Source organism: Chiroxiphia lanceolata, chromosome 7 (assembly GCF_009829145.1).
Source record: "Chiroxiphia lanceolata isolate bChiLan1 chromosome 7, bChiLan1.pri, whole genome shotgun sequence".
Classification (NCBI taxonomy): Eukaryota; Metazoa; Chordata; class Aves; order Passeriformes; family Pipridae; genus Chiroxiphia; species Chiroxiphia lanceolata.
In genome coordinates, this window is record NC_045643.1 from 745,852 (window position 1) to 773,650 (window position 27,799).

The window sequence follows — 27,799 nt, forward strand, 5'->3', positions numbered from 1 at the left end:
AGAGGACCAGGCAGAAGGGCTGTTCCCCAGCTCTGCAGCTATGGTTTTAAGGGGATCATTGAGTTCCCCATCCCTGCACTCAGTAGTTTCTTTTCTTGTGATCTGTTGTCGGGCTGGTTCCCAGGACAGCTGCTGAGGGAATTGCTGCAGGTGTCAAGATTCACGTTCAGCACTTCAGGGATGTTGATGCACGACCACATGGACAGGAACATGCTGCTGTCCATGAAAACTCTGCTCTTGGGAAACAGGGGGCCAGAGCATGCACAGGAGCCATTTAGCTCCCTCTCAGGTTTAGCTGCTTGTCTTTGGTATCTGTGTTTTCTGTGCACTCCTTAGGGGCAGTGGATCACCTGGATGTGAACTTTGGGCTGAACACCCGCAGGTGGTAGGGAGCTCTTGGATGCTGCCGTGTGAAGTGAAGCCCCTAATGTGTATATGCCAAGGTAATGTGAGATTTGGGATAATAAAGCTACACTCCGTCACAGAAGGAAAGGTCACTCTGAGACTTAGAATCCAGGAATGGTTTTGGTTGGAGGGAATCTTAAACATCACCCAGTGCCACCCCCTGCCACGGGCAGGGACACCTTCCACTAGCCCAGGTTGCTCCAAGCCCTGTCCAACCTGGCCTGAAGTGGGTTCAAACTGAGTGGTTCAAACGGGGCTGTAGAAGGTTCTCCAGCAGCACTTGGTATAGCTCTGCTTTCTGAAAGGGGAGTGGACTGGGGATAATCAGTCTCTCCAAGGACTCGCTGAATATCACCGCAATAGGAATTGCTCTGACCAAAGTGAAAAGCTTTAACTTAAAGGCGAGAGAAAACCAGCTGAGTGTCAAATAGAAAATTAAGACACTGACTAATATTTTTTGGGGTCAAAACATCACTAGTATAATCCTCTGTTGCATTCACCAGTGCTTCAACAACCTTGTAGAAAATTAGATTAATGGGTGTTGATTTTACAAGCCCTCCACTATCTTCTGCTGCCTTAAAATCTAATTGTTTATTCCCCCAAGCATTTTCTTATACCTCTGGCTTTTTAGTAGTGCTGTTACTGACATGGAGCTGCAGTGCATGGGCAGCAGGTGGGACAGCAGCACTGCTGCTCTCACAAATAACCTGCAGCTGTCATCTCCTGCAGCCCGCTGCAATTAGGCGGCTTCTGTTACTAATTGGTGAGCAATCCTGCCGTTCCTTGCTGCCGGTCCCTCCCTCCCTCAAAAGGAGGGCGTGACACAGATAAAGGTGGGGCTTTGCCAGCTGAAGTATATCAAAAGCTGCCTCCTGAAGGCATGACTGCAGTAGGATCGCTGGGGCACATCCTGGGGGCTTTGGTGAGTCTGTGGTACGCGATTAGACATTGGTTTGTTTTCTGTCCTTATGAGTAGAGACTTTGAGTTTGCTGGATTTGGGGTAGCGCTGCAGCTGGAGTTTGGTAACATCCTCTGCTTTCTGAGAGCTTTCACAGGAAGCCAGTTGTGGGATTATGTTAAACGCAAATAGTGGTTCCATTTATCTGGAAGCTGCCTGGGAATGGAGGCTGGTGTTGCTTTTTCAGTTGCGGACAAGTTTTTAAAAGCCTATTTAAAAGTCTCTTTAGAACTAGCTATTTTTTGTTACTTCTCTTTCTTTTTAGTCACCTCCAAGCTGAAGATTTCCTTGGAATATGCTCCTTCAAGTGCTGTGGAAGTCATAGTATTAGCCTTTACGTTTTAGAGGATTATTCTGGTGTTTATCTAGTGGCTATTACTCTCAATATGTGTTACTTCATAAAGTTATGCTTTAATCCGTTAAATATCTTATATATTTAATTCAATGGGTTGGAAATGTGATAGAAAATGAACTGTTTGCCTGTTCTGTGGGCTGCAGCTGTGTCACATCTTTTAAGATGTGTGTAATTGCTGCGTTATCTCTAACACTTGTGGGCGTCGCTCCCTGATACCAGCCAAACACTGAGCTATCAGTGATGCTCTTCAGAACTTGAATTTAAAATTAAATCCCACGTTTTCAGGGCTCCTTTGCCATCTCACGTTTTTTTTATTTGCAGCATGTTCATTCCTATCAATTCTGCAGCGAGGCAAACTTGCAATCCTGTAGTCTTTGGAATTAATGATTTAAAACTCTTTCCTTTTAATCTTCTCTGTACGGTTGTGTCCGTAGCCAGATTCCTGGTGTTAAACTTATTAAACAAACCAACAATGCAAGTAAAACTGTCAATAAATAAGTTCCACAGATCACGACCAAAGCGTAATTTCCCTCCACGGAGCTTTTATCTGGAATTACAGCTTTGAAAACATCTTTACAGTGAACATTAATCATATGAAATGATAAGAATTGCTTTCTGGGTTATTAGGAAAAATGTCTCCCTGTGCACAGTTGCCAGTATCCTCCAATCTCAGGTTTCCATCCCTATCAGCTGCCAAGTCCCAGTTTCCTGGGGTTTCTTGCAAACTGTGCCTGACAAGGTGGTTTTTTTCACGTCTTTATGTCCACGATGCTTCATTGCCAGGTTGGAGCCTCTCTGGGCGCAGCCATCCATCTCTTCACTTTCAACCTTTTGCCTTTTCTTGGGTTTAAATCACTCCTATCCTGTGCAGAAGTCGGGAAGGAAGAAGAGGGGTTTTTCCCATCACTTAGCAATGATGGAGATCCCAGGCATGCTGCAGAATTTGGGGGAAGTAGGTGAGGGCTTCTGCCATGCACAGTAAACAACGAGTCAGTCATGCTCCTCCTCAGCACAACATGATTTTCAAAGGATTTTTAAAATAACTGTAAAATATAAATATATGTCGTTTTGTGGAATCTTGCCTTTTCTTTCTGCTTTGGGGGTTGCCCACATCACACTCCCATCATCTTATTTACAACTGCAGCTTCCGCAGCCTGAGCCATTCCCGCTGTGTCAGGCGCCCTAAGGAAATTGTTTCACACTTGCCGGTTCTTGGCTCTCAAAAGTTACGTGTTTACAGGGGGATGGCTCAGCAGGGCGGCAGGACGAGTATTTCTGTGTCTGGGAGGGATGCTTTGTGCCGTGCAGTGCAGGATCACCCCAGAGCACACTGCCAGAGGTAAAGGCAGGAGAGAAAACAGTGTTGGAAGGACAGGTGGACTCTGAGTTCTTAATGTAAGCTGGCTGGCAGCTCTCCTTTCAGGAAAAGGCTTTTTCCAGTATTATTCAGAAAGCAGCATGAAGGGAATGGAAATATTTGCAGTAGAATAAGTACAGCCTTGTTCTGTGCTTTGGTGCAAATGCAGTGATGCTCCTTCAAAAACGGTGAGTTTAATACAGGGATGTATTAGAGGGCACCTGAAATCAATTTGCTCCCAAGGGTGACTTCCTAACTCTTGGATCCAGTATCCAGTCCACTCACTCTCAGGAGTGCACGTGTTGACTGTGGTTGTTCCAGGCTGGACAGACCTGTGGGATCGCTGCTCAGGTGCTACTGGAAGCTCCCGGGTCACTGCTAGGCCAGGTGCTTCAACACTGCAGTTTGTTGTCTTTGTACTCCAAATGTACCCGAAAATCCCCTTTCATTTGTAAATACGCCGGGTTAGGTACTACTCAGGTGCATGAGCCCTGAACAGCCAGGTCCTGAGCATCCCATCAGAGACAGAGTTGAGATTTGGGCATGAATTGAGTGGGGTGGCATATAAGGTGTGTTCCTCTCTCAAAGGATGTTGCCTTGGAGTGGGGAAAGAAAGAAGGAAGTCTCTCTGAGGTATGAAATAACAGAAAAGATTGGTTTGGAATGCTTTGTGTTTTAAGGATTGATGTACTTCCTAATTCTGTATGCTGGATTGAAATAACCTCTGCCTTGCCTTCCCAGGGCACCAAGTGTCCTTGCTGGTGTCTGGTGATAGAAATCTGCTCCTCCGTCCCCCCCTCTGCCGTGCTGTGCTCCTCCGGGTTTCCATGGGCACCATGAGGCACCGGAGAAATGGCAATTTCGAGAATTCCAGGCTCCTGTATTCCAGCATGTCCCGCAGCATAGACGTGGCCTGCAGCGATGCCGTGAGTACCTGGGACCTCTGCTGTCCTGGGAGTGGGACGCTGTGGCTGTGACTGGGGTCGTGTCAGGAGCAGGACCATGGGTTTGTCACTTCTCCCTTTGTGGAGAGGTTTCCCAGCCAGTGCCCTTAGAGCAGGAGCAGTGATTTGGCTGACATGGTGAATCTCTTAAGGAGGTATTGCATTCCTTTTGATCCCTGTAACTCTTTATTGTACATCCTTAGTCCCTCCTGGTTTTAAATCTTTTCTGGTGTTTCAGAGAGATAAATCTGTCCCAAGAACCACGCCGACCTCCTGAGCAGCTTGCTGGCCAAGGCAGACAACACAGAATTACCTTAAACACCCCTTTATGCCTGAATGATTTGCTGATGGCAGCAATTGTCTGACAGATTCCCTGCTCCTGACCGGCTTGCAAGAAGCCTAATGGCTGATTCTTGGGGCTTTAGCAAGTGCCTCCCCCTTCCTTTTATCTTTTTGGTCTTGCACCGTTGTGACTTCTACTGGTTAAATACGTTCCTTTCAATTTTCTTTGTTTTGGATATTATACTTCTCATGTTTTTTTTCCACTTGGAATAGCTTCCTCTAGTTGCTGTTTACCCACAAGTGTTGTGTCAAATTGGTAAACTTAACTGTAGCTTCATGTCTTCCCTCTTTGTCCTGAGCTAAATCTTGCCTTGCAAATCCAAGCAGTGCCTGAAAACAAACAGCCCCCAAGCCTTTATCAGCAAGTTAGAATTTCTCTTTGCTTTGGTAGCTTGCAGAGGCAGGTTAGGGATGAATTTGCATTCCCCAAGTGTGAAAGCTTCCCCTGGGCTCCTGGAGTTTCAAGGTTTAATAGGAGAGTTAATGGTTAAACAAGCTGGAGAGGCTTTGTATTCCACTGAGCTCCCATAAAGCATGACTTGAAGTTGTTCAGGTCTCCTTCGGGGGAGTCTTAATGTGTTGAATTAAAATAGCCTCTACCCTGGAAAACCTTGTCTCTTTTTTTTTCTTTTATTTTTTTACTCTTGGGAAGAACCAGTGTTTGCTGTACTGTTTAAAGTAGTATCTTGGTTTAAACTGACTATGCTGCTACTGAGGTTTCTTGTGTTCTGTGAGTTATCAGAAAGAAACTTTTAAAAATTATTTTCCAGGATTTGGCCAACTTCATCCAAGAAAACTTTAAGAAGAGAGAATGTGTCTTTTTTACAAAAGACTCCAAGTCAATGTAAGGAGATACTTTTCAATTGTTTTGCAAGGCTGGGGGGCCGGGAGCCGAGGATGTCTCTGTCTGCTAAGGCAGGGAGTAAACTGCTGGCTTTTTTTTGTTGAGAAGTGAATTCAGCAGTGCAACCACACCTTGGTCTGGTTCCTCTGAGTTACTCCATAAACAACTTGATACAAAACTATGGGTCTGACCTTCCAGCAGCTTTGTCACAGGGTTTAATATCAAATACCCTATTTGAAGCATAACTGTAGCAATGTCTTTTTAAGGGTGCAGTACCACTATTGGTCTGTAACAATGTATGTATGTATCAGAGGTTTGCATAATTTTACGTTTTCCTTTTAAAGACAAATCACAAATTTCGTGCACAAGCCTTTACAGCAAAGACAGTCACTCACTAGGTTTTGCTCAGGCTGATGTTCTCTTAAGACAGGATATTATCCTGGCTCCATTTTCAGCTGCAGGTACCTATGCAATGCAAGTTTGGGGACCATGACATTGCTTTCAGGGTTTTTTTGGGTTTTTTTGTTTTTGGTTTTTTTTTTATAGTCTCAAGAGAAAAGTGATCAAACTAATACAGCTGCAGAAGTCCTAATATAGAGCTCTGAGAGCTCTCTAACCCCATTCTGCTCTGAAGCTAAGAGGAAAAATGCCTCGGAGAGAGCGAGGGAAATTAGTCTCATTTCAGAAAATCTTACTTAGGGTCCTCCTCTGCCACCTAAAATGGGGTGTCTGGCAAAGGACCAAGGAAGGATGGAGGAGCTGGTTCCTCCCAGCTTCTCTTCCTCCAAGCCCACAGGGAAAGGGTTGCAGAACTTGCTGGTTTATTTTTGTCTGTGTATTTTTAAGGTGAGCTGGTTTGATTTGCAGCAGAGTGCAGGAAGCCTCTGAAGGAGAGAGGCAATGCCCCCTTGTCCGTGCCCTCCGAGGGAGCAGGGATGTGCAGAGCATTTCACGGATGGCGGTGCAGCTTTTCCTAGGAAGAGTTCTCCTAGCTTTCCCAACTAGTCCTGCACAACTAGTCCACACTTCCCAGTGCTGGGCAGAAGCAGGCTATGGGGAAGGAAGCAGGATTAGGTGCTTTGTCAGGTGGCAAATCCCAGTAGCTACAAGTGGTTCTGTAGCTCTGCCTGTTGCTTTCCTTGCTGCCAGAGCTCACTTCTCTGTGCTCAGGATAACTGTGATTTCCTGGCTATTCCCTCTTTTTCAGGGGAAACTTATGTAAATGTGGATACCCTGAAAACCAACACATAGAGGGCACTCAGGTTAACACCAGTGAGAAATGGAACTACAAGAAGCACACGAAGGAGCTTCCTACCGATGCCTTTGGGGACATTCAGTTTGAAAACTTGGGAAAAAGAGGCAAGGTAAGTGGGTGTATTAGGGGTGCCCATGAGGCCACTGTTGGGTGCCAGTGGAAGCCCCAGGAAAGCAAGGAAGGTGAAGTGGGTTTTAGCCTAATGGAAGGAGTTAGGCTGCAAAGGAGACAAGCTGGTTTCTCAAGCCCTGAGAAAAGGTAATAAAGAATAACTTCTTCTGTGCTATTTGTTGCCTAGGCTGGTGATTGGAGTGAAAAGAAATTATCCGTTGCTGGGCACGGCAGGAGAAGGGGTGAATGAGGGTGATGCTCTAGTATTACTTTACATCCACATGGACCAGTTTGCTCAGGCCTGTAAACAATTGAATGTGGAGTATTTCCCAGGGTGGAGATCCAACAGTAACAGTAAATTCTGGAGGGATGCAAGAAATCAGTGGAACTTGAGAGGTTTTATTCTGTTTGTTGTTTTTTTCCTCTGTGTTTTTGCTTGGAGTGGAGACAGTGGAAAGGAGTGAGAGGGGTGGAAAGGAGAAAGGAGCTGGTGTTGCTGTTTGTCATGATTTATGCTGATACTGTGTGAGGAGTCACATGTGGGTGAGCTCATCTGCCTCCTAAAAGACTGATACTTCCCACCAGTGCAACTTGCTTGAGACACTGAAAATAAATGAGGAAAATCAGAGCCCACTGTGTAAATTAATTGGGTTTGTTTTATGCAAAGTAGCAGAAATAGGAGGCATTTCAGTGGGAAATAAGACTGAGAGTTTTGAATCACGCTTAGAGCTGAATACTTCAAATATTTTTTGATATGCATATTTTAGCTTCAATACTGTGTTCTAAGCTGCTGTGTGACTTTACTGGAAGAAGAAATGTGTCGTCCTATTGCAGTATTTCAGAGTTCTCAAAGCTTAAATGTTCTTTCCTTAGGTTGTGTCCCCCCTTCCAACCTCAGAAATCAGTTTGTGTGTCCACAGTTGTTTCATGAGGACTCCCAAGGCCACTGTGCACGTTTCAGAGCACACTTTGTTCAAGGCTTTTGTCTCCAAATCCATCCCATCAACACGTTGGCTGGAGTCACATTCCCTGTTTTCATTCCCTACCTAGCAAGGCACCTGCTACTCTTAGAGATTGCAAAGTATTTCTTGTTGATCTCCTGCACAGTGGGCAGAACTTCAACCCCAAGGTGACCTAAGAATTGTTGTCAATGATCAGTGAGGGATGGGAAGTTTTATAGCCTGACTGGTGCTTTTTAGGAGAGATGAGTCCTAAAAAATTCTGATTAGAAATCAGATGCCCACAGACTCATAAACAGGTTTGAGGACAGGCTGAGAGAGCTGGGATTGTTCAACCTGGAGAAGAGAAGGCTCCAGGGAGACCTTGGAACCCCTTCCAGGGCCTAAAGGGGCTCCAAGAAAGATGGAGAGGGACTGGGGACAAGGGATGGAGGGACAGGACAAGGGGGAATGGCTTCCCACTGCCAGAGGGCAGGGATAGATGGGATAGTGGGAAAGAATTCTTCCCTGGGAGGGTGGGGACACCCTGGCACAGGTTGCCCAGAAAAGCTGTGGCTGCCCCATCCCCAAAAGTGTCCCAGACCAGGTTGGATGGGGCTTGGAGCAACCTGGGCTAGTGGAAGGTGTCCCTGCCCATGGCAGGGGGATGGAACAAGATGTGCTTTCAGGTCCCTTCCAACCCAAACTATCCTGAGATTCTATAAAATCTCTACCCTCAGTAAGTCCTGCTTTGAGCTCCTTGTTCCTGCTGTGCTGCTTGAACCCTGTAACACCCAGGGACATCACAGTTGCTGTGTTTTATGTTCTGGGAACTGTCAGTCCCCAGAAGGCTTCTCTGAATCGTGACCATGTTCAGGAGCAGGATCCAGCAGCACCAGGAGATGGCACCGTTGCACTGTGGAGAAGGGGAGTGGCTCAGCCCAGGGGCTCTAATGAGGTTTGCCTTGGGCGTAGTTTACTGGCTCACCAGTTAAATATACTGGTAGCCTCCACTCTCCTAGGGGGAACCCTCTCCTGAAAAACACCCAAAGCTTTATGTGGCTGAAGCTTCTCAGAGCAGAAGCTGAGGGAGGCCCTTAGCTCTCCTAGGTAGGTGCTGCAGCCTGCCAGTCATCCTCTGTGATGTTCTGTTCTGAGCCAAATACCTTCACTCCTCCTGGGAACCTGTCCTGGAACACGGGCATATGTTCTTTCATTCAAGTTCAGCGTCTCAGAGACTTTTCTTCCTCAATCGAATCCTTTGGTTTCGCTCTCCTGTAAATACTGGGCAATCTGTACAAGATCCTCCATGATTCAAGTCTGAGCTGCTCCCTTTCATCCCCCATATGGGCTGTGTAGCCGTGACTGTTTGCCAGAAGTCCATCCCACCAGTGATGGAATTGTGAAGGGGCTCTTGAATAGCAAAGCAGGACAAAGCCAGAGTTCAAGCTGTACTGCATGTTTGATACAGTTACGTGTTATGCTTGAAATGCTGCTATGGGTGTGTGTTGTGACAGGGGCACCTCACACATGGAGCCTGGAATTTGTAGTTCATTAAATTAAATCAAAACACAACTGTCATTATTATTAGTTCCCTTGCAATGGTGCTTGCACTGATTTGTGATGTAAGTTATAAATAGCATTGTTACAGTGGGAATTGTCATGCTGGTGGTGTGCTCATCCCTGCAGTGTTCCTCTGAACCCCGGGGTCAGTGCTTCTGCCTTCTCTAGAGGAAGGTGGGTTGGGAGCCTGGTTGCAGGGGAAGGATAAAGGTGTTTTGGAGGAGGAAACAAGGATTTCATCCTCATCCCTGCTGGCTGTTGGAATGAGGCCGTGCACTAGAGAAGAAAGCGCGATCCCCGCTCTGTCCCCGGCCGGGACTGGGATATTTGGTCATCCTGCTGTTCTCTCTCTCCTCTCACCCAAGTACATCCGCCTGTCGTGCGACACAGACTCCGAAACACTCTACGACCTCATGACCCAGCACTGGCACCTGAAAACCCCAAACCTCGTCATCTCTGTCACTGGGGGAGCCAAGAACTTCGCGCTCAAGCCCCGGATGCGCAAGATATTCAGCAGGTTGATCTACATCGCCCAGTCCAAGGGTAAGGACCTGCTTTTGTGCCTGTGGTGGTCGATGGCTGCAGGATAGTGTCGGAGAGGCAGCAGCTCAAAGGGTGAGGAGGAAAGCAGAGCATTCTGTTTGCTGCTGCCTGGCTGGTGTGTTTGGGGCATGTGTGACCCCGCGGTTTGGAAGTAACAGGGTTGAGAGTTAGTCGTGGGGTGCCCGGGGTAGCATAAGGTGAGTCGTGTAGCACATCTTTTGTGTTTAATTGAAACACAAGCACCTCCTCTAAGGTCGTGAGAGGGGGTTGGGTGGTTGTGTCTGAAGGCAGGGGGAGCGCAGGCGTTTCCCTGCGTTCCCCCGGGTCACTGGGTGTTGTTGCAGGGGCCTGGATTTTCACTGGGGGCACTCACTACGGGCTGATGAAGTACATTGGGGAGGTGGTCAGAGACAACACCATCAGTCGCAGCTCCGAGGAGAACGTGGTGGCCATTGGCATAGCGGCCTGGGGCATGATTTCCAACCGGGACACCCTCATCCGCGCCGCCGACAGCGACGTAAGGAACGGGGATCGTGGAGCGGTTAAGGTTGGAATAGATCTTTATCAAGTCCAACCACCAGACCAGCACAACCACCATGTTCACCACCTAACCATGTCCCCCCAAGTGCCACGTGGATGGGGTGGTGGGAAAAGAAAGAGGAGGCTTGGCCTTAAAACATCAAGTGCTCTTCCCAGAACAGGAGGAAGCTGAAGTGTCCAAGACAGTCAGGCCTGGTGGGGAGGGTTTCAGCTGTGCCAGATTTGAGCACGTCTGTGTGGAGGTTCAGCAGCCCTAATTCCATGTCTGGTGTTGCATTAGGGAATGACCTCTTCCATGGTTATTCTAGCTCCAGGAAAATCCCTATGCACTCAACCAGAGTGAGGATTCCCACCGGCCTAGACAGGTTGTACCTGCTACTGCTGTTGTTAAGGATCTTCATTGATACTGTCATCCAACTTTGCATAGCTCCCCTTGTCTCTTGTCCACTAGACGTTACAGAACATGTCTAAAAAACCATCCTACTAGATAAATAACAGCAGATCAGTTTGTTGAGGGCTCCAAAGATGTTCGAGGGTTGAACTAGATGATCTCAGGAGGGTCTCTTCCAACCTAAAAAATTCTGTGAGGTGTTGAAATGAGGTGAGTCTTGGGGATGGTCATGTGCAGGGCCAGGAGTTGGACTCGATAATCTTTGTGGGTCCCTTCCAATTTGGCATATTCTGTGATTCTGTGAAACTAAGTATACCACAGATGTAATGTTTTTGGTGGCTGAAGGAAGCATAAATTTAACTGGGTCTCTGAAGGGACTAAACTGTTGCAAATAACTTTGACTGTTCTTTTGGCTGAGGTGGAGTTACGGGAGGATCATCACAAATCAGGCAGCTCTTGTAAAGAAAAACTTTCTCTGCAAATATTTATGCTGTGCTCCTGTGCTAGTTTCTCTCACTGCCTTCTGCTGCTGTTGGTACTGCCAGTGAGCAGTGTCCTGAGTCAGGAAATTCGGGCTCCCAACTAATGAGGAGTAGCTGGTGGCTTGGGGTTCAGCTGTCATAGCTTGTCATAGAATCATAAAATGGTTTGGGTTGGAAGGGACTTAAAGCCCATCTTGTTCCATGCCCTGCCATGGGCAGAGACACCGTCCACTAGCCCACGTTGCTCTAAGCCCTGTCCGGCCTGGTCTTGGACACTTCAGGGATGGGGCAGCCACAGCTTCTCTGGGCAACCTGTGCCAGGGCCTCACACCCTCCCAGCGATGTGTCCTTGTCCTGGGAGGTCTCTGTGTTCCCTGTCCCTGGGTCTCTCTCAACACTGTGCTTGTGCTCCTAGGGGAACTACTTGGCCCACTACATCATGGATGACCTCAAGAGAGACCCACTGTATTGCCTGGATAACAACCACACCCATCTCCTGCTGGTGGACAATGGCACCCACGGGCACCCGACCACGGAGGCCAAAGTACGGACCCAGCTGGAAAAGTACATTTCGGAGCGGGTTATCCCAGGTTCGTGTGGGGGCTGGGGTGCACACCTCCTCCTGCTCGTCCTTGCATGCTGGGGGGGGATGCACAGCGATTTCCTGGGAATGACAAAGCGGTGGCAGCATGGAAGGGATGTGTGTGTGTGTGCTGCGTTCCATCTTGAGCGCTCTCAGGAGCTGCCAGACCTTTTCAGAGCAACACCTCCCCCTCATATTGCTTTCTTGATGTCACAACAAATGCTCCATTCCAGCCACACAGCCCTTCCCTCACCTCCTGTTGGAAGCTGACCCTTCTACACACATCCCACCTGGCACTGAATTCTGGGTAGCTGAAGAACAACTACGCAGGAGCTGAAATTAGGCTTTTCCCAAAATGTTTATGTGTGAGGGTGATTGAACCATCTGCAACCTGCTCCTAAAGAATTTGTCTTTCACCCCCCTCTTTACCAAAATGAAGCAAAAAATCAAAGGCCTTGGCAGGAAATTCTCAGTTAAAGAGTTTTTTTCTTTGGGGGGGTTTCTTGTTTGGGTTTGGGGTTTTTTTGGAATGTCTCTCAAACAGTAGCTCCTAAAGTTACGGGATTCTTAGCTTTCCTTTACAACTGAAAATGTTCTTATCACAAGTTCAAGATACAGTCCTCTGAGCTCACCTTTCACTGAGACTCAAAATGGTCAAAGCAGTAGGAAAATACAATAAAATCAAGTTTTGGAGGAAAAAATTTTGATTTCTAGCAGGAAAAAGCTTCTGTTGTAAAAGTGTGTCTGAAGCCAGCTATGCAGAGTGTTAGTCAAAACTGAGTTTTCCTTAAAAACAGGAAAAACTGTTAATAACTGTGGCAAAATCAATGTCAAACTAGTTTTTGCATGAACTGCTTGGAACTTCTTTCATTGTACTCAGGAAAGAGAAATTGTTCTGCATTAATAGATTTAACCCTTGTCCTTCGTTTTACTTTTGGCCTGTTTCACAGAATCTAATTATGGTGGGAAGATTCCAATTGTGTGTTTTGCCCAAGGTGGAGGGAAAGAGACTTTGAAAGTAAGTTTATTTCTTTTACTTTTTTCCCGTGAAGAAAGCAAAATTAAAGCAGTGATATTTATATTTATGAATTTTTTTTTGTTCAAAGAGGTGATCTTGGTACTTTTCTATTCTCCTGTTAATATTGAAGTTAATCAAACTATTTTGCTTGGCAGGTGTGCTACCACTTCACTGCTGATGTTAATCAATTAGTCTGAACCACAGTGAGAAATTTCAGTTATCCCAGCCCTTCCTGTACGTTTCCTGGGTGTTCTGGTTCCATTCACATGGTTAATTTTTGCTTTCCCACAGATAGGTTGTAGGGGAATGTGGATGCAGAGTGTTATTCAGAGGTCCTGAGAGGAAATGAAGGATCCATTCGGGTTTTAGGGGAAAGCTGTCCTCAAAAGGATGTGTTGAATGTGTCCATCTTCTTTTAGCTCTAAATTGCTGATGTTTAAAGAGAGGATTTGGCCATCACTGAAGGAACTGACTCTATGTGCCATGGAATTACACATGTTATAAAGAGACCTCAGACCCACTGTTAGGCAATGACATGTAACACAGACTTAGTGGCTGGTCAGAATGAGTGAAAGCCTTGTTAAATCAAATGCATCATTCCTAGCAAGAGGTTCCTCTGGAAAGTAACTGTATGATGATTCAATTAAGTACCCATGCCAGTCTCTTGGCTATTTAATAGAATCACGGTTGGAAAAGACCTCTGAGATCATCAAGTCCAACAATGTAGCACCGTCGTGTTCACCACCAAACCATATCCTCACGTGCCATATCCACACAGTTTTGAACACTTCCAGGGATGGTGACTCTGCCACTTCCCTAAGCAGCCTGTTCCAGTGCTTGACAGCCCTTTCAGTGAAGAATGTTTTCCTAATGTCCAGCCTCATCCTCCCCTGGTGCAACGTGAGGCTGTGTCCTCTCATCCTGAGTTCTATTTCTCAGTGGCACTAAGTGCACTGAGACACCCGTGCCTGCCTTCTTGCTCATTTGTAGGTGAAGACCTTTTCTGAAGGAGGAAATTGGGTCTGTGATCAGCCCAAATGACACAGCAGGCTCCATGCTGTGGGGGTCTGTCCTAGCCAGGCCTCAAACTTAGCAGTGCTGGCCGGGAAAGGCTCCCTCTTTCTCAGCTTCTGTGAATGATGACAAGAATCAACTTCAGCAGAGGAGAAATAAAACTGTTCCAAGCTTCTGTTTTAAACTCCCTGTGATGTAAAACGTGCACTTTAGCTGAACCCTTCTTTAGAAAACCACTCTGATGTAGTTGGTAAGAAAAAACACCTTGCCTTTGTCACAGACCTGCTCCTCACCTGACAGGAGGAACTTGCCTGTGGTTTTGATGACTACAAGTTGATTTTTTTATTTTTTTTTTTAATTCCCAGAAAACTGTCTCATTGCTAATGTGTCTTTCCAGTGCTTGATGATAACTTGCATGGACTCCCCTTGTACAGTTTGCTGGCAGACAGTGAGTCTGTTTTCACTGTAGTGACGCAAATGAAATCAATGTTTGCCATTGTGGTCTTTGCAACAGGGATAAGGGTCCTTCCATCGTGATTTCAACAAGTTTTTTTTTTTACTGTTAGTCCATGTACAGCACTGCTGTGTGAGAAATCACACAAGTGGCTACTTGGAGACTTTCAGTAACATCAGAGTTCCATGTTCTGTTGGTGCTACAGAAGTAGCGCTCTGTAAACGCTGCTGCAGGTAAATCCAGAGCTCTTTCTCTCAGCTGTGGTGTTACCTCACCAGTGCTGTGCCATAACCAGCAGTGACTGGAGCTGGCCAGTGTTATGTGACCTGACTGCCATTTCCACTTGTCAGTTGTCCTGATTTGCCCATCAACTCAAAAGCTGAGCAACCTGGTCTAGTGGAAGGTGTCCCTGCCCATGGCAGGAGTTGGAATGAGGTCTTCAGGGTCCCTTCCAACTCAAAACATCCTGTGACTCTATGAAAATCTGGCAGATGGTGATGTCTGCCCCTCAGTTTCTGTGGGACTTCTTGCAGCCCTTTGTCATTAGATAGGTGATGTTTTAAAGACTTGTCATTGGTAATGTATGAGTGGACAGCAATAAAAATACTCTTCTGGACTGTGGGTTTCTGTTGCTCTCCAGGCTTTCTTACTCAATAGCAGGCTCTAATAACACAGTTGTGCTTCAGGTGATCCCCTCTCCCTCTCTGCCTCCCTAGTCCATCAACGTGGCCATCAAGAGTAAGATTCCCTGTGTGGTGGTGGAAGGCTCTGGCCGGATCGCCGATGTCATTGCGAGCCTGGTGGAGGCAGAAGGCACTCCTGCTTCCTCCTGTGTCAAGGAGAGCTTGCTCAGGTTCCTGCCCCGCACCATCTCCAGGCTCTCGGAAGAGGAGACTGAAAGCTGGATCAAGTGGGTAAGTGAGTGGGACTGTGGGAGCTGAGAGCGGGAGAAGGGTAGACGGATCCAGGGATATCTGGTGATACCTGTGGGATGTGCAGGGCTCCCTGCCATGTTATGTCCACGGGGATTTAAAAAAAAAGGAAAATTCCAAACTCTCTCAGGGATCAGGATACAAGGAGGTGGGGGGCCCCAGTCTTTTGGAAAGTCAGCACATGTCTAGACCCAGGAGAGCTAAGACCAGATGTTTTGTGACTGTCTGCTCCTGGACGCTTGTGATTCCTCTGAAGCACTGGCTGCTGGATGTGTCTCCTGGCTGATGAACTGGTTGGTGTTGCAGTTCCACAATTGCTCGGAGAGAAAGGGTTGTTGCTGCTGCTGCACAGGCTTTCAAATTGCAGTGATTCTACTTCAGGATTCTGTCATTTCTTCCCTAAGCTCCTTTGTTAAGGCATGCAGGAAGAAAGCCATGGGGCAGGAGGCATTTCCCACCAGGAGTGGGATGTTCAGGGCTAGAGGCTTACTGGGGCAGTGTTTCACCACATCTCCACTGTGACTCTTAGGTTGATTTACTGGCTCTGTGTACATGGAACGCAGTTGAAGACACATCACTGAATATACACCAAAACATTCTTCTTTTGCCCTTTTTTTGCCTCTTGGACCAGAGGTAGAGCCTTTAGGATGTAGTCACCATTGTGATCCCACGTGTAACTGTTTATCACAAGTGTTTTCTGGAGGCTGGGAAGACTGGAGAAGTGAGGAGAGCACCTGCTGCTTTGGGTTGCTTGGCCCAGTCTCAGGAACCTGTTGTGCCTCTGGTTACCTGACCCTCAGGTGGACCTGTTCTTACACTTCTGCCCTCCTTAATAGGGACAGAAGAAAGTGCAGCTCCTGAAAAATCTGAGGCTGCTTTCAGCATTGAAACTGCCTTTGAGGAAGAGTTACCTTTTAGACAGAAAACAGTTTCCAGCTATCCCGTTACAAACTCTTCCTAAAGCACTACTCCTACAGTCAGGAGTGGTCAAGACTTTTTGTCTGTGTGCTAGAATGGAAGTAACTCCATAAAGCTTCATTATGTGAGAAATTATCTCTGTTTTTGACAAAGCACGAGGAGGTAGAGACTGGTATCTAACAAATTGTTTGACATTTGTTGAAACTTGTGCTTCACAATCTTTTTTTTTTTACTTTATAAGTAGCTTCTAATTACTGAGATTATATCTTTTTGTTCTGCATAGGGGAATCAGTTATTTGCTGTATGTTCAGAGGATAATTAATCTTGTACTTTGGTGACTTTAAAATAAATCTCATTATCTACTTGTATTTGGGCTTATTTAAATTTTAACTATTGGTGGAAATGAGACTGATGAGAAGCAGCTTTGCCAGAATGTGGTGGGAAATTTCTTTTTAAAATGCTCTAGGGGATCAACTACTAGACAGCCTTGATTGCTTTGAAATGGAACTTTTTCTTTTTGTAGATCAAAGAAGTCCTTGAGAGCCCTCATTTACTGACAGTGATCAAAATAGAAGAAGCTGGAGATGAAATTGTGAGCAATGCCATTTCCTTTGCTCTGTACAAAGGCAAGTAATTGTTTTTCCTGTTTGGAGTTTGTTTGGGTTTTTAAAATAAATGGGAAAAGATGGTTATTTATTTTCTAGAACAGTTTTCCTTAGAGCAGTGCCATCTCTCTACGCTCCTGCTTGTCTTCATCTGGAGTGGTGTGGGCAGGCTACAGCAACATGGTGGGATCTGTTAGTGTGGGTGAGATCCAAGCCAGGTAATTGGGAAGGGATTTAGGAGAGCTCTGGGGATGCTGGTAGGGCCCCATTGGGAATCCTTTTGCAGGACACTGAGGAACCTGAAGGAGACTCCTTGTGTCCTGCACGACACTTGTGTTGATTTTGGTTATAAAGTGTTCCTGGCAGCTCTTCTGTGGCCTGTGTTGGGCCATATGTATGTCTCTGAGTCTCCAGCATCCTCTGAAAGCCTTTCAGGAAGACGGGAAAGACACTTGGAAACAGTCTTGTCAGGTGGCATGAGAAGCAGAGGTAATCATGCCAGGAAGCTCTCTGGTCTTTACCTAGAGGTCGTTCCCCCTCTGCAGCTTTCAGCACCAACGAACACGACAGGGATAACTGGAATGGGCAGCTGAAGCTGCTGCTGGAGTGGAACCAGCTGGACCTGGCCAGCGATGAGATCTTCACCAACGACCGGAACTGGGAGGTACAAACCCCTCCTGTGTGAGTACAGGGAGTGGGACAGGGGGCTGTGGGAAGAGGGGCATCCCAAGGCTGCCAGAGCTCAAGGGGCGTTTGGACAACGCTCTCAGGTGCAGCGTGGGGTTCTTGGGGTGTCCTGGACAGAGCTAAGGGTTGGACTCAATCCTCGAGGGTCCCTTTTAGCTCAGGGTATCCTATTCTATGGATTCTATGGTCACTGTTTGCGAAGGTGATCTGCCCATGCCAAAAGTGCTCTGGGCCATCCAACAAAGGCAATAGCATGCAGAAAAAAACTGGTTCTGTTGAAAAGATGAGTAAACCACGTGCCAGGCCTTAGGTGAGCTTTGCATGGCTCACATGCTCCCTAATATTGCTTTCCCATTTCCTCCTAGTCTGCTGACCTACAGGACGTGATGTTCACGGCCCTAGTGAAGGACAGGCCCAAATTTGTCCGGCTGTTCCTGGAAAACGGCTTGAATCTGCGCAAGTTCCTCACCACAGAGGTCCTGAGAGAGCTGTACACCAACAACTTCAGCAGCCTGGTGTTCAAGAACCTGCAGATCGCCAAGAACTCCTACAACGATGCCCTCCTCACCTTCGTGTGGAAGATGGTTGAGGACTTCCGAAGAGGGGTCAAGAGGGATTACAAAAACAGCAAGGATGAGATGGAGATACACCTCTCAGTAAGTGGTGGATCCCACTGGGAATGAGGTTATCTCAACTGCATTGGTTACTGCAGGAAGTGACTCTGACTCAAATGTCCTTTAATGCCACCTTTGGGAAAACAGGGAGACTGATTTAAGGCTTTATTATAAATACCAAATGTAACCTAACTCACAGCAGTGTGTGACAAGTGGCAGAGAGCTGAGAGAGGGGGTCGGTGGGCTGGCTGTAAAAGGAAGAAAATGTGAAAACAAGAGAGTGGCAGGCTTGGATTTGTTCCAGCTGAGAACAGTTTGGTGAGCGGGATTGTTGCTCTCTCTTTCAGGAGGAGTGTCCTATCACAAGGCACCCATTACAAGCTCTGTTTATTTGGTCAGTCCTTCAGAACAAGAAAGAGTTGTCTAAAGTCATTTGGGAGCAAGTAAGTTGGATTCTCCTGTATTCCTTACAGTGGAGTTCTCTGTCTTTGGTTTATAGGCCTCTGAAGGCTCTGGATCCATCTTCAAACACAAAACCAGAAGACATAATTGCTAGGTGACTCTAAGTTGGTTTAATATTGCCCATTTTGAGTTTGGTGTGGTCATTTCTTAGGGTCATGTGTGAGTCAGCAGGCCAAACCAGTTGTATGTCCTCATCTGTGCTCAAGCTTGGATGCCGAGTTCCCACCAACATGGGTGGGTTCTGGTTCCAGGTGTTCGATTGAAATCCATTTCTAATTTGGATTAGACAGGATATTTAATGATCACAGAATCACAGACCACCTGGTTTAGAGAAAGGTGACCCTGGCCATGGCAGGGGGTTGGGACGAGATGGTCATTAATGTCCTTTCCAACCCAAACCACTCTGGTTCTATGATTCTATGACCATGTTTCCTTCACAGAGGGATTTGCATGAATTGACTCTCTCTCTCTCCACAGACCAGAGGCTGCACTTTGGCAGCCCTTGGGGCCAGCAAGCTCCTGAAAAGCTTGGCCAAGGTGAAGAATGATATAAATGCTGCTGGTGAGTCTGAGGAACTCGCTAATGAATATGAGACAAGAGCAGTGGGTAAGTGCCTTTTCTCTCTAATTTCTTTAGAAATTTAGTAGGAGAGGTCAGAGATCAGGGAATTGAAAACTAGATATCCAACATTAAATATTTTTCTTCAGTGTCAACACGTGTTTCTGTTGCTTGGAAATCTCTTCTACACCGTCTGTTCTCAGTAGAAACTGTGTGTCCTGTCTGAACAGCTTGCCTCCAAAAGTGGGTGTTGAGGGGTGGGGTTTTTGGGGGTAAAGAATTTCTTTTGTGGGGTAATAAAAGCTGCTTTTCCAACCTGAATGGTTCTGTGATTCTATAAGGAGTGGCACAAGGCCACACTGAAAATATTTTACTCATTACTAGAAAATATCTCCTACTCCACAGGACAAAACCTGCTTAAACAGACTTTCTTGCAGGTATCTACATCCCTCAGGTCTGATTTAACAAGACACTGAGGAGTGAACGGGTGAACAAAGCATTTCCCAGTGAAAAAGCATCAGATTCTGACCTTTTCCAGCCCTTAATATGGGAGTGACTGTAATTCATTAGATCAGTGCCAAATGGAATTTAAGAAAAGAAGATGAAATAGGTAGACATACCAAGTCATTTAAGGAGAAGGTTGTACTTTTTACTCTATTTTTTAGTGCAGATCTCAACCTAATGCTGTCTTTTGTGTGAGCTAATTGTGTTACAGTTTTCCATCCACACATGTGCAAGTGGGTTTGTAAAGCAATGCACACGTCGTTCTACAGTGGTGAAAACGTGAAAGGAGTTCTTGTGTCTGCATGCTCTGATACTGCAAATGTTATACTGAAGACAGTTGCACCCAAGTTGGTGGGAAATGGAAGCTGGATCTCAGTGTGGGGCTGCCTGTTCCCTGCAGAGCTGTTCACCGAGTGCTACAGCAGCGATGAAGATCTGGCCGAGCAGCTGCTGACTTATTCCTGTGAAGCCTGGGGAGAGAGCAACTGTCTGGAACTGGCAGTGGAAGCCAGAGACCAGCAGTTCATTGCCCAGCCAGGTGTGCAGGTAATGGCAGTGCACAGGAGGTGCTCAGGTGGCTGTAACTCCTGGGACCTGACTGCGGGTGTGGCTCCTCCTGTGGAAATAGGAGGGGGCTGATTTACCCACAAGTGCTAAGTCAGGAGGGAAGAATCTTGATTTAAAGTTGTAAATCATAATGAGCTGGAGGGCAGAGACTGCCTGAAGTGATTTCTGCCTTGGCACAGCTCTGTGTGCAAAGTGTGGATTTAATGCCTGGTGTGGATGGGCATTACATAAAAGGTCATGATTTATATATGTCTTATCAATCAGGTCCAGTCCTGCTCTCAGCCTCACTTTTAACTCCTCATCACACAGATGGAGAACGGCTGGACCTGGCACATGGTTACTAGTGCAGATAACTTTCTTTATTGTTGAAACAGAAATCTCAAGTATTTTGATGAAAACTCAAAGTTTGGGGTTTTTTTACTAAATCAGATGTTTTTTAATAGCACTTCTAGGTTGTTTTGTTGCTGTTAGAACTAATGAGAACGTTTTCTTCCTCCCTGCAGAATTTCCTTTCCAAGCAGTGGTACGGAGAGATTTCAAGAGACACTAAGAACTGGAAGATCATACTGTGCCTGTTCTTTTTCCCTTTAATAGGCTGTGGTTTCATCTCGTTCAGGTAATTAACTGGCTTCTCATTAGCAGAAAGCAAGTGAGTCAATTAATTGTAGAATCCTAGGGCAGTTCAGGCTGGAAGGAGATCACCCAGTCCAACCCTGTGCTCAAACTGGGTCAGCTGGAACAGGTTGCCCAGGACTGTGTCCAGTTGGGTTTTGAGTATCTGCAGGGACAGAGACTCCACAGTCCCCCTGAAAAACCTGTTCTAGTGTTCAGTCAGTCTCAAAGATATTAAAAGGCTGAATGATCTTTTAACAGCTTGTCTTCATTCTGATCTTGGAGTTAAGACTGCAAAATCCCAGACTGGTTTGGGTGGGAAGGGACTTTAAAGCCCATCTCGTTTCACCTCCTGCCATGGGCAGGGACACCTTCCAGTAGCCCAGGTTGCTCCAAGGCCCTCCAGCCTGGCCTGGAAGATGTACCAGTTTCCTGGAGTGCCTGAGGTCAGTGGATGCAGGATGGCTTCACTCTAAAGTAACATCCTGTGCTAGACTTTGCACCTTTCTCATTTTTGCTTTGAAGAACGCAAGTGTTCCCAGGCATAAAAGCTATGCTTTGAGACCTTTTCCCTCTTTTAATCCCTCAGAAAAAAGCCTGTGGAGAGGAGTAAGAAGCTCTTCTTGTATTACGTGTCTTTCTTCACCTCCCCCTTCGTGGTCTTCTCCTGGAATGTCATCTTCTACATCGCTTTCCTGTTGCTCTTCGCCTACGTGTTGCTTATGGATTTCCAGAAGGAACCCACTGCCCTGGAGATCGTCCTTTACGTGCTGGTCTTCATTCTGCTTTGTGATGAAGTGAGACAAGTAGGCAGCGCTTGCAACCCAAGTGTTCAGTGTTAGAGCCAAGGCCTGTGGTTTTCCCCCCTCTGAGTAGTGTAAGGCAGCACAGGCTGGTGCTCAGGGACAGGGGGACTTCTGGGGGGGGGGGTTGGGGTGGTGTTCAGGCAGCTCAAGGCTCAATGAATATTTTTTTTTTCCTCTCATATTTAATTTCTATTTGTACCCCAGTGGCTGCAGTGTCCATGCACCAGGAGGAGTGTGTGGATAAGCCGATGCCAGTGCAGATATTTCTCAGGAATGCTTGGCTCGCCAAAGCAGTTGAGAATAAAGGGTTAGATTTAGCACATTTATCCGGGTGCATACCTCTAGATCAAGTGATCCCAGCTTCCCTTCTCCACATCCCACCCCCTTACGTATTTCTGTTTAGCTTTTAATCATCTGTACAGTTATTACTAGTTTGATATAGGACCAGATTAGCTGTGGTATGGGAACAGCATGCAGGACAACCTTTATAGCCAACCACATACTGGTATCTTCTCGATTCATATGTAAGGGGACACATGAAATGGTTGGGTTTTGGGCAAGCTGGTCTCTGCCAGTCAGTGTTCAGAGCAGTGGGAACGTGCAGGGGAAATCAGAAGAGCAGTGGGTGGGTGTGTGGTTTGGTGCAGTGCTGTTTTCTGACTCCTGTAAGGCACGAGTGTTTGTGGGTGATCTGCTGGATCCTCCCACCCTGCAATAACACTTTTTACATGAGCTCAGATGACATTTCTGATGTTGATGTTATTGTGGTCTTTTCCCTTTTTAATAGTTAAGGTGGAACCTTGTTTATGTCAAGTTTACTTGCTAAGGAAAGTGGGGGAGAAGTACAAGACTCTTTTGCAATGAAAACACTAATGGAGTGTTTGTTTCTGCTGATTTAGGTTCTGGTGTCTCTGGACCTGTCCTTGCACTTCCTGTGTGTACCCAGCAAAAGTCCTGGGGAAATACCTTAGGGATAGAAACCTTAAATTCCTACCAATGTCCCTTTGTCTTGCCACCCTGAGCAGGTAGAACAGCTGCAGATCTCAGTAATCCTATTAGTAACTTGTGGCCAATTTGGCTTGGGAGCAGAAGCAGCTAAAACAGAGACTTTGGTGAAGGTTTAGTTATCTCAAACCAGTGTCCTGACTTCAAAGATGTTCTGCCAAGGAGCAGAACACAGAAAAGTGTTTCAATCCTCTATGCTTCTCAGGGAAATTTCTCCCTGGCTTCCTCCAAGATATGTTGTGTGTGGATTAGTCTAACTCTGTATCAAAATAGTATCTGTGTCCTTAATATTTAAAAGAAAAAAAGAAAAGCTAGGGATGTGCCAAATTTTGTTTTCACATCCAAGGAAAAGTAAGAGTAATGTTGGTTGGGTTCCCACTGTAGCTGCTGCAGTTGGATAACCAGTTTTGGGGAGAAATCAGCCCTCTGGTCAGAGAGCGGGGTGGCTGTGGAAGTGACAGCTACTAGACATGGTTCCAGACTTAAAGCAGGAGAACTGAACCGTATCTGAACCGTGAGCCGCTGGCTCAGCCCTGTTTTCAGTTCTGCTGGTCCCAGAGATGAGTAACTGGCTGGAGCTGCTCTCTCATGTCCCGTTTAGAGCTGTCACGGCCATAGTGGGATCGGAGGGGCCTTTTCCTTGCCGTGCCTGTAGCCACATGGATTTAACCTCCAGCCAGGTGAGTGGGTAGACTGGTGGGGTGTGCAGGAAAGCTCCATTTTCTCAGGCAGAGGAGGAGTCTGGGCAGAACCTCCGTGCATGTGAAGCCCCAGCAGTGGGAACTGCTTGGAATTTGAGGACTGACCTGCAGCGCAGTCTCGGTTGTTCTGCTTGATTTAGGGAGTTACTGGGCAGAGACAGCCTGATGTCACGGGTGTGAGACATGCTGTCCCCACTCAGTGCTCAGCCTTTGGTGCCTTAAGTAGTAAGAAAGGGCTGTGTGTCCCCTGAGATGCTGAAATACTGCCTGGCATGAATTTCAAAGGTATTTCCTGAGCCTGGCACCCTGGCAGCTGCCACCCTGTCCATTTTAGCTGTGCATCCCATCACGTGAAGGAAATGCAATTGTGCAATTGGAATAGTAAGGTGGGACTTTCTACTTACAGCTTCTTTTCCACCTAGGAGAACACTCCTCTTGATCTCTGTGTCCCATAGTGGTACTGGGAGCAGAATCGCTTTCCTTGGATATGCCAGTTAGATTCACTGACCAGTACTCTCTTAATCATTTCAATAAAGATTAAAAGGAATTATGATCAGGGACACAGTTTATTTCTACAAACCTGGCAGAGCTTTCTCCTGATTAAACTTCTTTTCCTCATGAGTCACCTCTGAACTAATTCAGGACGTTGGTTCTTGCAGAAACTTTGGATCCAGGCTGCAGTGCCAGTTAGTCTGGGAGTGGGCAGAGATTCTCACTAGACTTGCAAGTCAAAAATGGAGAGTCAGGTCATGAAAGGAATAAATTCAGTCTGCATCTTTGATCCAAAGCATGTGCATGTAGCCAGGGACAGGTTCCTGAATGACCTCTGTGAAAGAAGAGAAGCCAGAATTCATCAGCTACCCTGAAGTGACCCCCCTGTGTCCCCTCAGTGTTTCATTGCTCTTGATGGGTCACACCCAGATTCTGAAAACAGGTGGCCAGTAATTTCTGGCATTGCTGGATATATAAAACCCCCTCTTATTGGGGAAATTAAAAACAATCTGAACTCTGGTGCACCTATTGTGTGACCAAATAAAAAAAAATTGGGCAAGGAAATTGTGTTGTTTGGGGGTTACTTTCTGTTCTTTTTCCTTCCCAGTGGTACATGAATGGCAGTAAGTATTTCTCAGATCTGTGGAATGTTATGGATACGCTGGCAATCTTCTACTTCATAGCAGGGATTGTGTTCAGGTGAGTGGTACCTTTTCTTGTGGCTGTGTTATGGCTTTGCTTCCTCTGTGGGTGTTGACTACGTGTAATGAGATTTTGGGGAACAATGTGTTTGTGAAACTCCCTGTTCTTTATGAAGGCTCCAAATACTGCCAAGTCTTAACTCAAAAAAAAAAAGTCAGGATATCTTTGGGACTTTCCCTGGCTTCTGTTTCTGACTACTTAGTCTGGCAGTCTGGACTCTTTGAGCTTCAGTGTGCTGTATTTAAGGGGACTGTGACTGTCCCTCCAACAGTCTAAGAATGTTGTTATCTCCCAGAAGCTGTCTTACATGATGGGATGAGTTAACAACCATGGCAAAGAAATGATGCAAACACTTTTTCCAGGCTAATTGTTCATTCAGCTGTAGGCTGTTGCTGGTACCTCAGTGCAGCAGAGGGGTCGTTGCACTGTGGTGGTTTTGGAGGGCTGTGGGAGTAGCTAAAGGTACAAATTTCTTTGCTGTTACCAGTTTTGAATGTAAGAGGAGCTGCAGGGATGATTCAGGGAAGGCTGGAAGGGTGTAAACAAGGTGTGCATTAAACACTTCTGTCATCATGTGGGAGAGGGCTCTGCTTTCCAATTAACTCACTTTTCGCTCTCCATTTCAGTGTTTCCTTGTGTTTCTACCTGATTTCTGCATGTTTCACCCAACACTTGTCTTCATTTTCTTTTACTGTCTCCGTCAGGCTTCACTCTGATGAAAGCTCTTGGTATTCCGGGAGAGTCATTTTCTGTTTGGACTACATAGTTTTTACTCTGAGGCTGATCCATATTTTCACAGTTAGCAGGAATCTAGGACCCAAAATTATTATGCTGCAGAGGATGGTAAGATTCTGGCAGCTATTCAAGAGAGTCTAAGTAAATGATGCAACAGCTTTCGTTTTTTTTTTCCCCCTCAAGAGTGAAATCACTGTGTTCTGGTGATGGCAGCAAGTTAGCTCTGCTGAACAGGATGTATTGAGGTTTGAATAGGACATAATTAAGAGCAGGGCTTTTTTCTGTGCAAAGGGAAAGAATAAGGATCAGGCTGAAGAACAGAAGAGGAGATTTTGTTCCTGGTAGCTTCCATGTCTCAGATGTTTCAGTGGTGTATCCCATCACTCCTGTTGCCCACATGGGTGTTCCCCACACAAGACAGTGATGCTGAATGGTACAGGAAGAGGATTTTGGTCTTCCACTGCATCCACCACACAAATGCCTGGAGAAGAGGGTGGTGAGGAGTCTCTGATACAGTAGTTTTGAAGAAGTCTAATAAGAAGGGTGCTTGGGGCTAGTGGAAGACAGATCTGGAGGTGGATCTGTAGTAACTGGGGAAGCTCAGCTGGAGTATTACCAACCTTCAGTTCTCTGTGCATTGTTAAGAGCTAGAAATTCAAGAAACTGTTAGCCAGGGTGTATGAGCTATAAATGCTGGTTTAAACCATCCAGAAGGGTGTTTCCAGGAAGAGTGGCTGCTTTCACCTGACATGGGGCTCCTGAGGCTGCAGCCACAGCCCTTGTATGTGATTCTGGCTCTTGTGGAGCCTGTCTGGTGCCAGGGGGATATCCTGTATTTGAAAACATGCCATGCCTTTATGGTTTGCTGTCCATTTTTTGAAGTTCCCTGAGTGGGAATGGTCAGTTATTTGTGGCTGTGTGTTGGTGAAAGTGGGAGCAAAAAGCCACACGTGGCTTGGAACAGACGTGCGGTGGGGCAGCGATGCTTGTTGTCCTTTTTCAGATGATAGACGTCTTCTTCTTCCTCTTCCTCTTTGCTGTGTGGATGGTGGCCTTTGGAGTGGCCAGGCAAGGCATCCTGAGGAAGAACGAGCACCGCTGGGAGTGGATCTTCCGATCGGTCATCTACGAGCCCTACCTGGCCATGTTTGGCCAGTACCCTGATGATGTGGATGGTAATTATCCCCTGGGGGGGTCTCTGCTGGGTGGGTGGAAGGCTCTGTCCTTCTAGAGGTTGTCCAGGCCTATGTTGATCTGCATGTTGACCCTTTGCCTCCAGGTCTGATGGGAAGGCAGGGAGGGAGGAGGCCACACTAACTGTGGTCAGAGCAGAGCCCAGCAGAAGGAGGAGGAGGGCACTCACAGTTTGCTCTCCCCTCTCACCCTCTGAGGTACCACCTACAACTTTGACCGCTGCACCTTTTCTGGGAACGAGTCCAAGCCCCTGTGTGTGGAGCTGGATGCCAACAACCAGCCCCGCTTTCCCGAGTGGATCACCATTCCCCTTGTCTGCATTTACATGCTCTCAACCAACATCCTCCTCGTGAACCTGCTCGTGGCCATGTTCGGGTACGTAATAAAGGAGCGATGGCTTCCTTGGGATCTCTGGACCAGTGTATCTCTGGGAGAGGGAATGGAGTCCTGGAAAACAGCAGGAAGCCAGCCCTTGGGCTCTGCATTTCTCACAGCAGCCTGATGGAAGCTGGTGCAGTGTCCTGGGGAGGGGTTGCTGCCTGTCCTGTGCACAGTGGCTTGGTACAAACCCCCATGGTTCACACAGGGGGTGGTACCTGGGTCAGTGCCTTACCAGTGTGAGTTTCTGCTCAGCTGACCTCGCTAGACTGAGTAAGTGAGTTATCACCATCTTTTTAGGACCCTGGTTTTATTAACCAGAACTGCTGTGTGGTGAGCATGGGCCTGTTACTGCTCTGGTGGGCCTGCTCTTTATTGTTCAGACTTACACCACAGGCGGTGGGCCCCCTCCCCTTGGGATGTGTAAAAGGACTTTGTCTTGAAAAGTGCCATCACCTCTAGACCGGCAAGAGCAGGCAACATTTGCCTCAGCTTCTTCCAGAAATCTTTGTTGTTTCCACTGCAGGCTCTGACACAGAGTTGAGTTAATCATGGGAAGTCCTTCATATCAGACTTGGGGAGTGTGTGGCCCTCTGGTCTCACTTGAGCATGTAGTTGGATTGGTGCTGTGGCTCTGTTCCACTTCCCAACCCTGCTCCTTTTCTGCTTTACACTCCCTTACAGCATAACTAAAGCACCACAACCCTGGGCATCGTTCTCAAGGACCACTAGGTTTGTTTTTGTGTTCTGATGGTACCTTGGCAGTGACGATCTTGGCAGGGATTTCCTTTGGCAACAAGAGTATTTACAGGAGCTGCTGAGGACTCTTTGTGTTCCTCAAGAGGATCTCCTTTCTGAATGACACTGCCAATGTTTCCTGGCCTGGGATGAGATGTGTGAGTGTGGTGAGTTGAGAACACCCCAGCTTTAGGATCTGTGCTCCCCTCAGCAACAAACCTTTCTGCCCAGGTTTGAGCTGGACTCTAAAGACAGTCAGAAATGTGATTTTTGGCAATGCAGCCGGGACCAGTGTAGCACATCTGTGTGTTGTCCTAACCTGCAAGGACCTGGTGACAGACAACAGTGTTTATGCTCCTTAGAAGGGTGAAGCCACTCATGTTTATAAAGTGTAGCAGTAATCCAGGTCTTCCTTAGAAACCTCTGATATTTGTTAGAACACTCACTTTAGCAGCACCTAGTGGTAAATGCTCTACTTTATACTGTTATA

The 27,799-nt window shown here is 46.7% G+C and overlaps 1 protein-coding gene across 3 annotated transcripts in view; it reads left to right on the top strand.

The window, feature by feature from the left end:
- TRPM8 (transient receptor potential cation channel subfamily M member 8) overlaps positions 1–27,799 on the top strand; it is a 53,188-nt gene that overhangs the window by 18,131 nt on the left and 7,258 nt on the right. Inside the window, exons 3-23 of one of the 3 annotated variants that reach the window (XR_004358170.1) lie at positions 1,135–1,327; positions 3,818–4,002; positions 5,133–5,206; positions 6,414–6,570; positions 9,439–9,616; positions 9,961–10,133; positions 11,445–11,619; positions 12,563–12,630; positions 14,815–15,012; positions 16,472–16,574; positions 17,099–17,217; positions 17,606–17,896; positions 18,202–18,297; positions 18,794–18,923; positions 19,780–19,925; positions 20,450–20,562; positions 21,148–21,364; positions 24,170–24,261; positions 24,969–25,107; positions 26,003–26,174; positions 26,391–26,568. Coding sequence is in view for 2 of the 3 variants with exons in the window: in XM_032694068.1 (XP_032549959.1) it covers positions 3,818–4,002; positions 5,133–5,206; positions 6,414–6,570; positions 9,439–9,616; positions 9,961–10,133; positions 11,445–11,619; positions 12,563–12,630; positions 14,815–15,012; positions 16,472–16,574; positions 17,099–17,217; positions 17,606–17,896; positions 18,202–18,297; positions 18,794–18,923; positions 19,780–19,925; positions 20,450–20,562; positions 21,148–21,364; positions 24,170–24,261; positions 24,969–25,107; positions 26,003–26,174; positions 26,391–26,583 (3,019 nt within the window). In the remaining variant the exon portion in view is untranslated. Of the gene's footprint in view, positions 1–1,134; positions 1,328–3,817; positions 4,003–5,132; positions 5,207–6,413; positions 6,571–9,438; positions 9,617–9,960; positions 10,134–11,444; positions 11,620–12,562; positions 12,631–14,814; positions 15,013–16,471; positions 16,575–17,098; positions 17,218–17,605; positions 17,897–18,201; positions 18,298–18,793; positions 18,924–19,779; positions 19,926–20,449; positions 20,563–21,147; positions 21,365–24,169; positions 24,262–24,968; positions 25,108–26,002; positions 26,175–26,390; positions 26,584–27,799 lie in introns of those variants that run through there. The other 2 variants (XM_032694068.1, XM_032694067.1) reach the window with 2 other exon arrangements.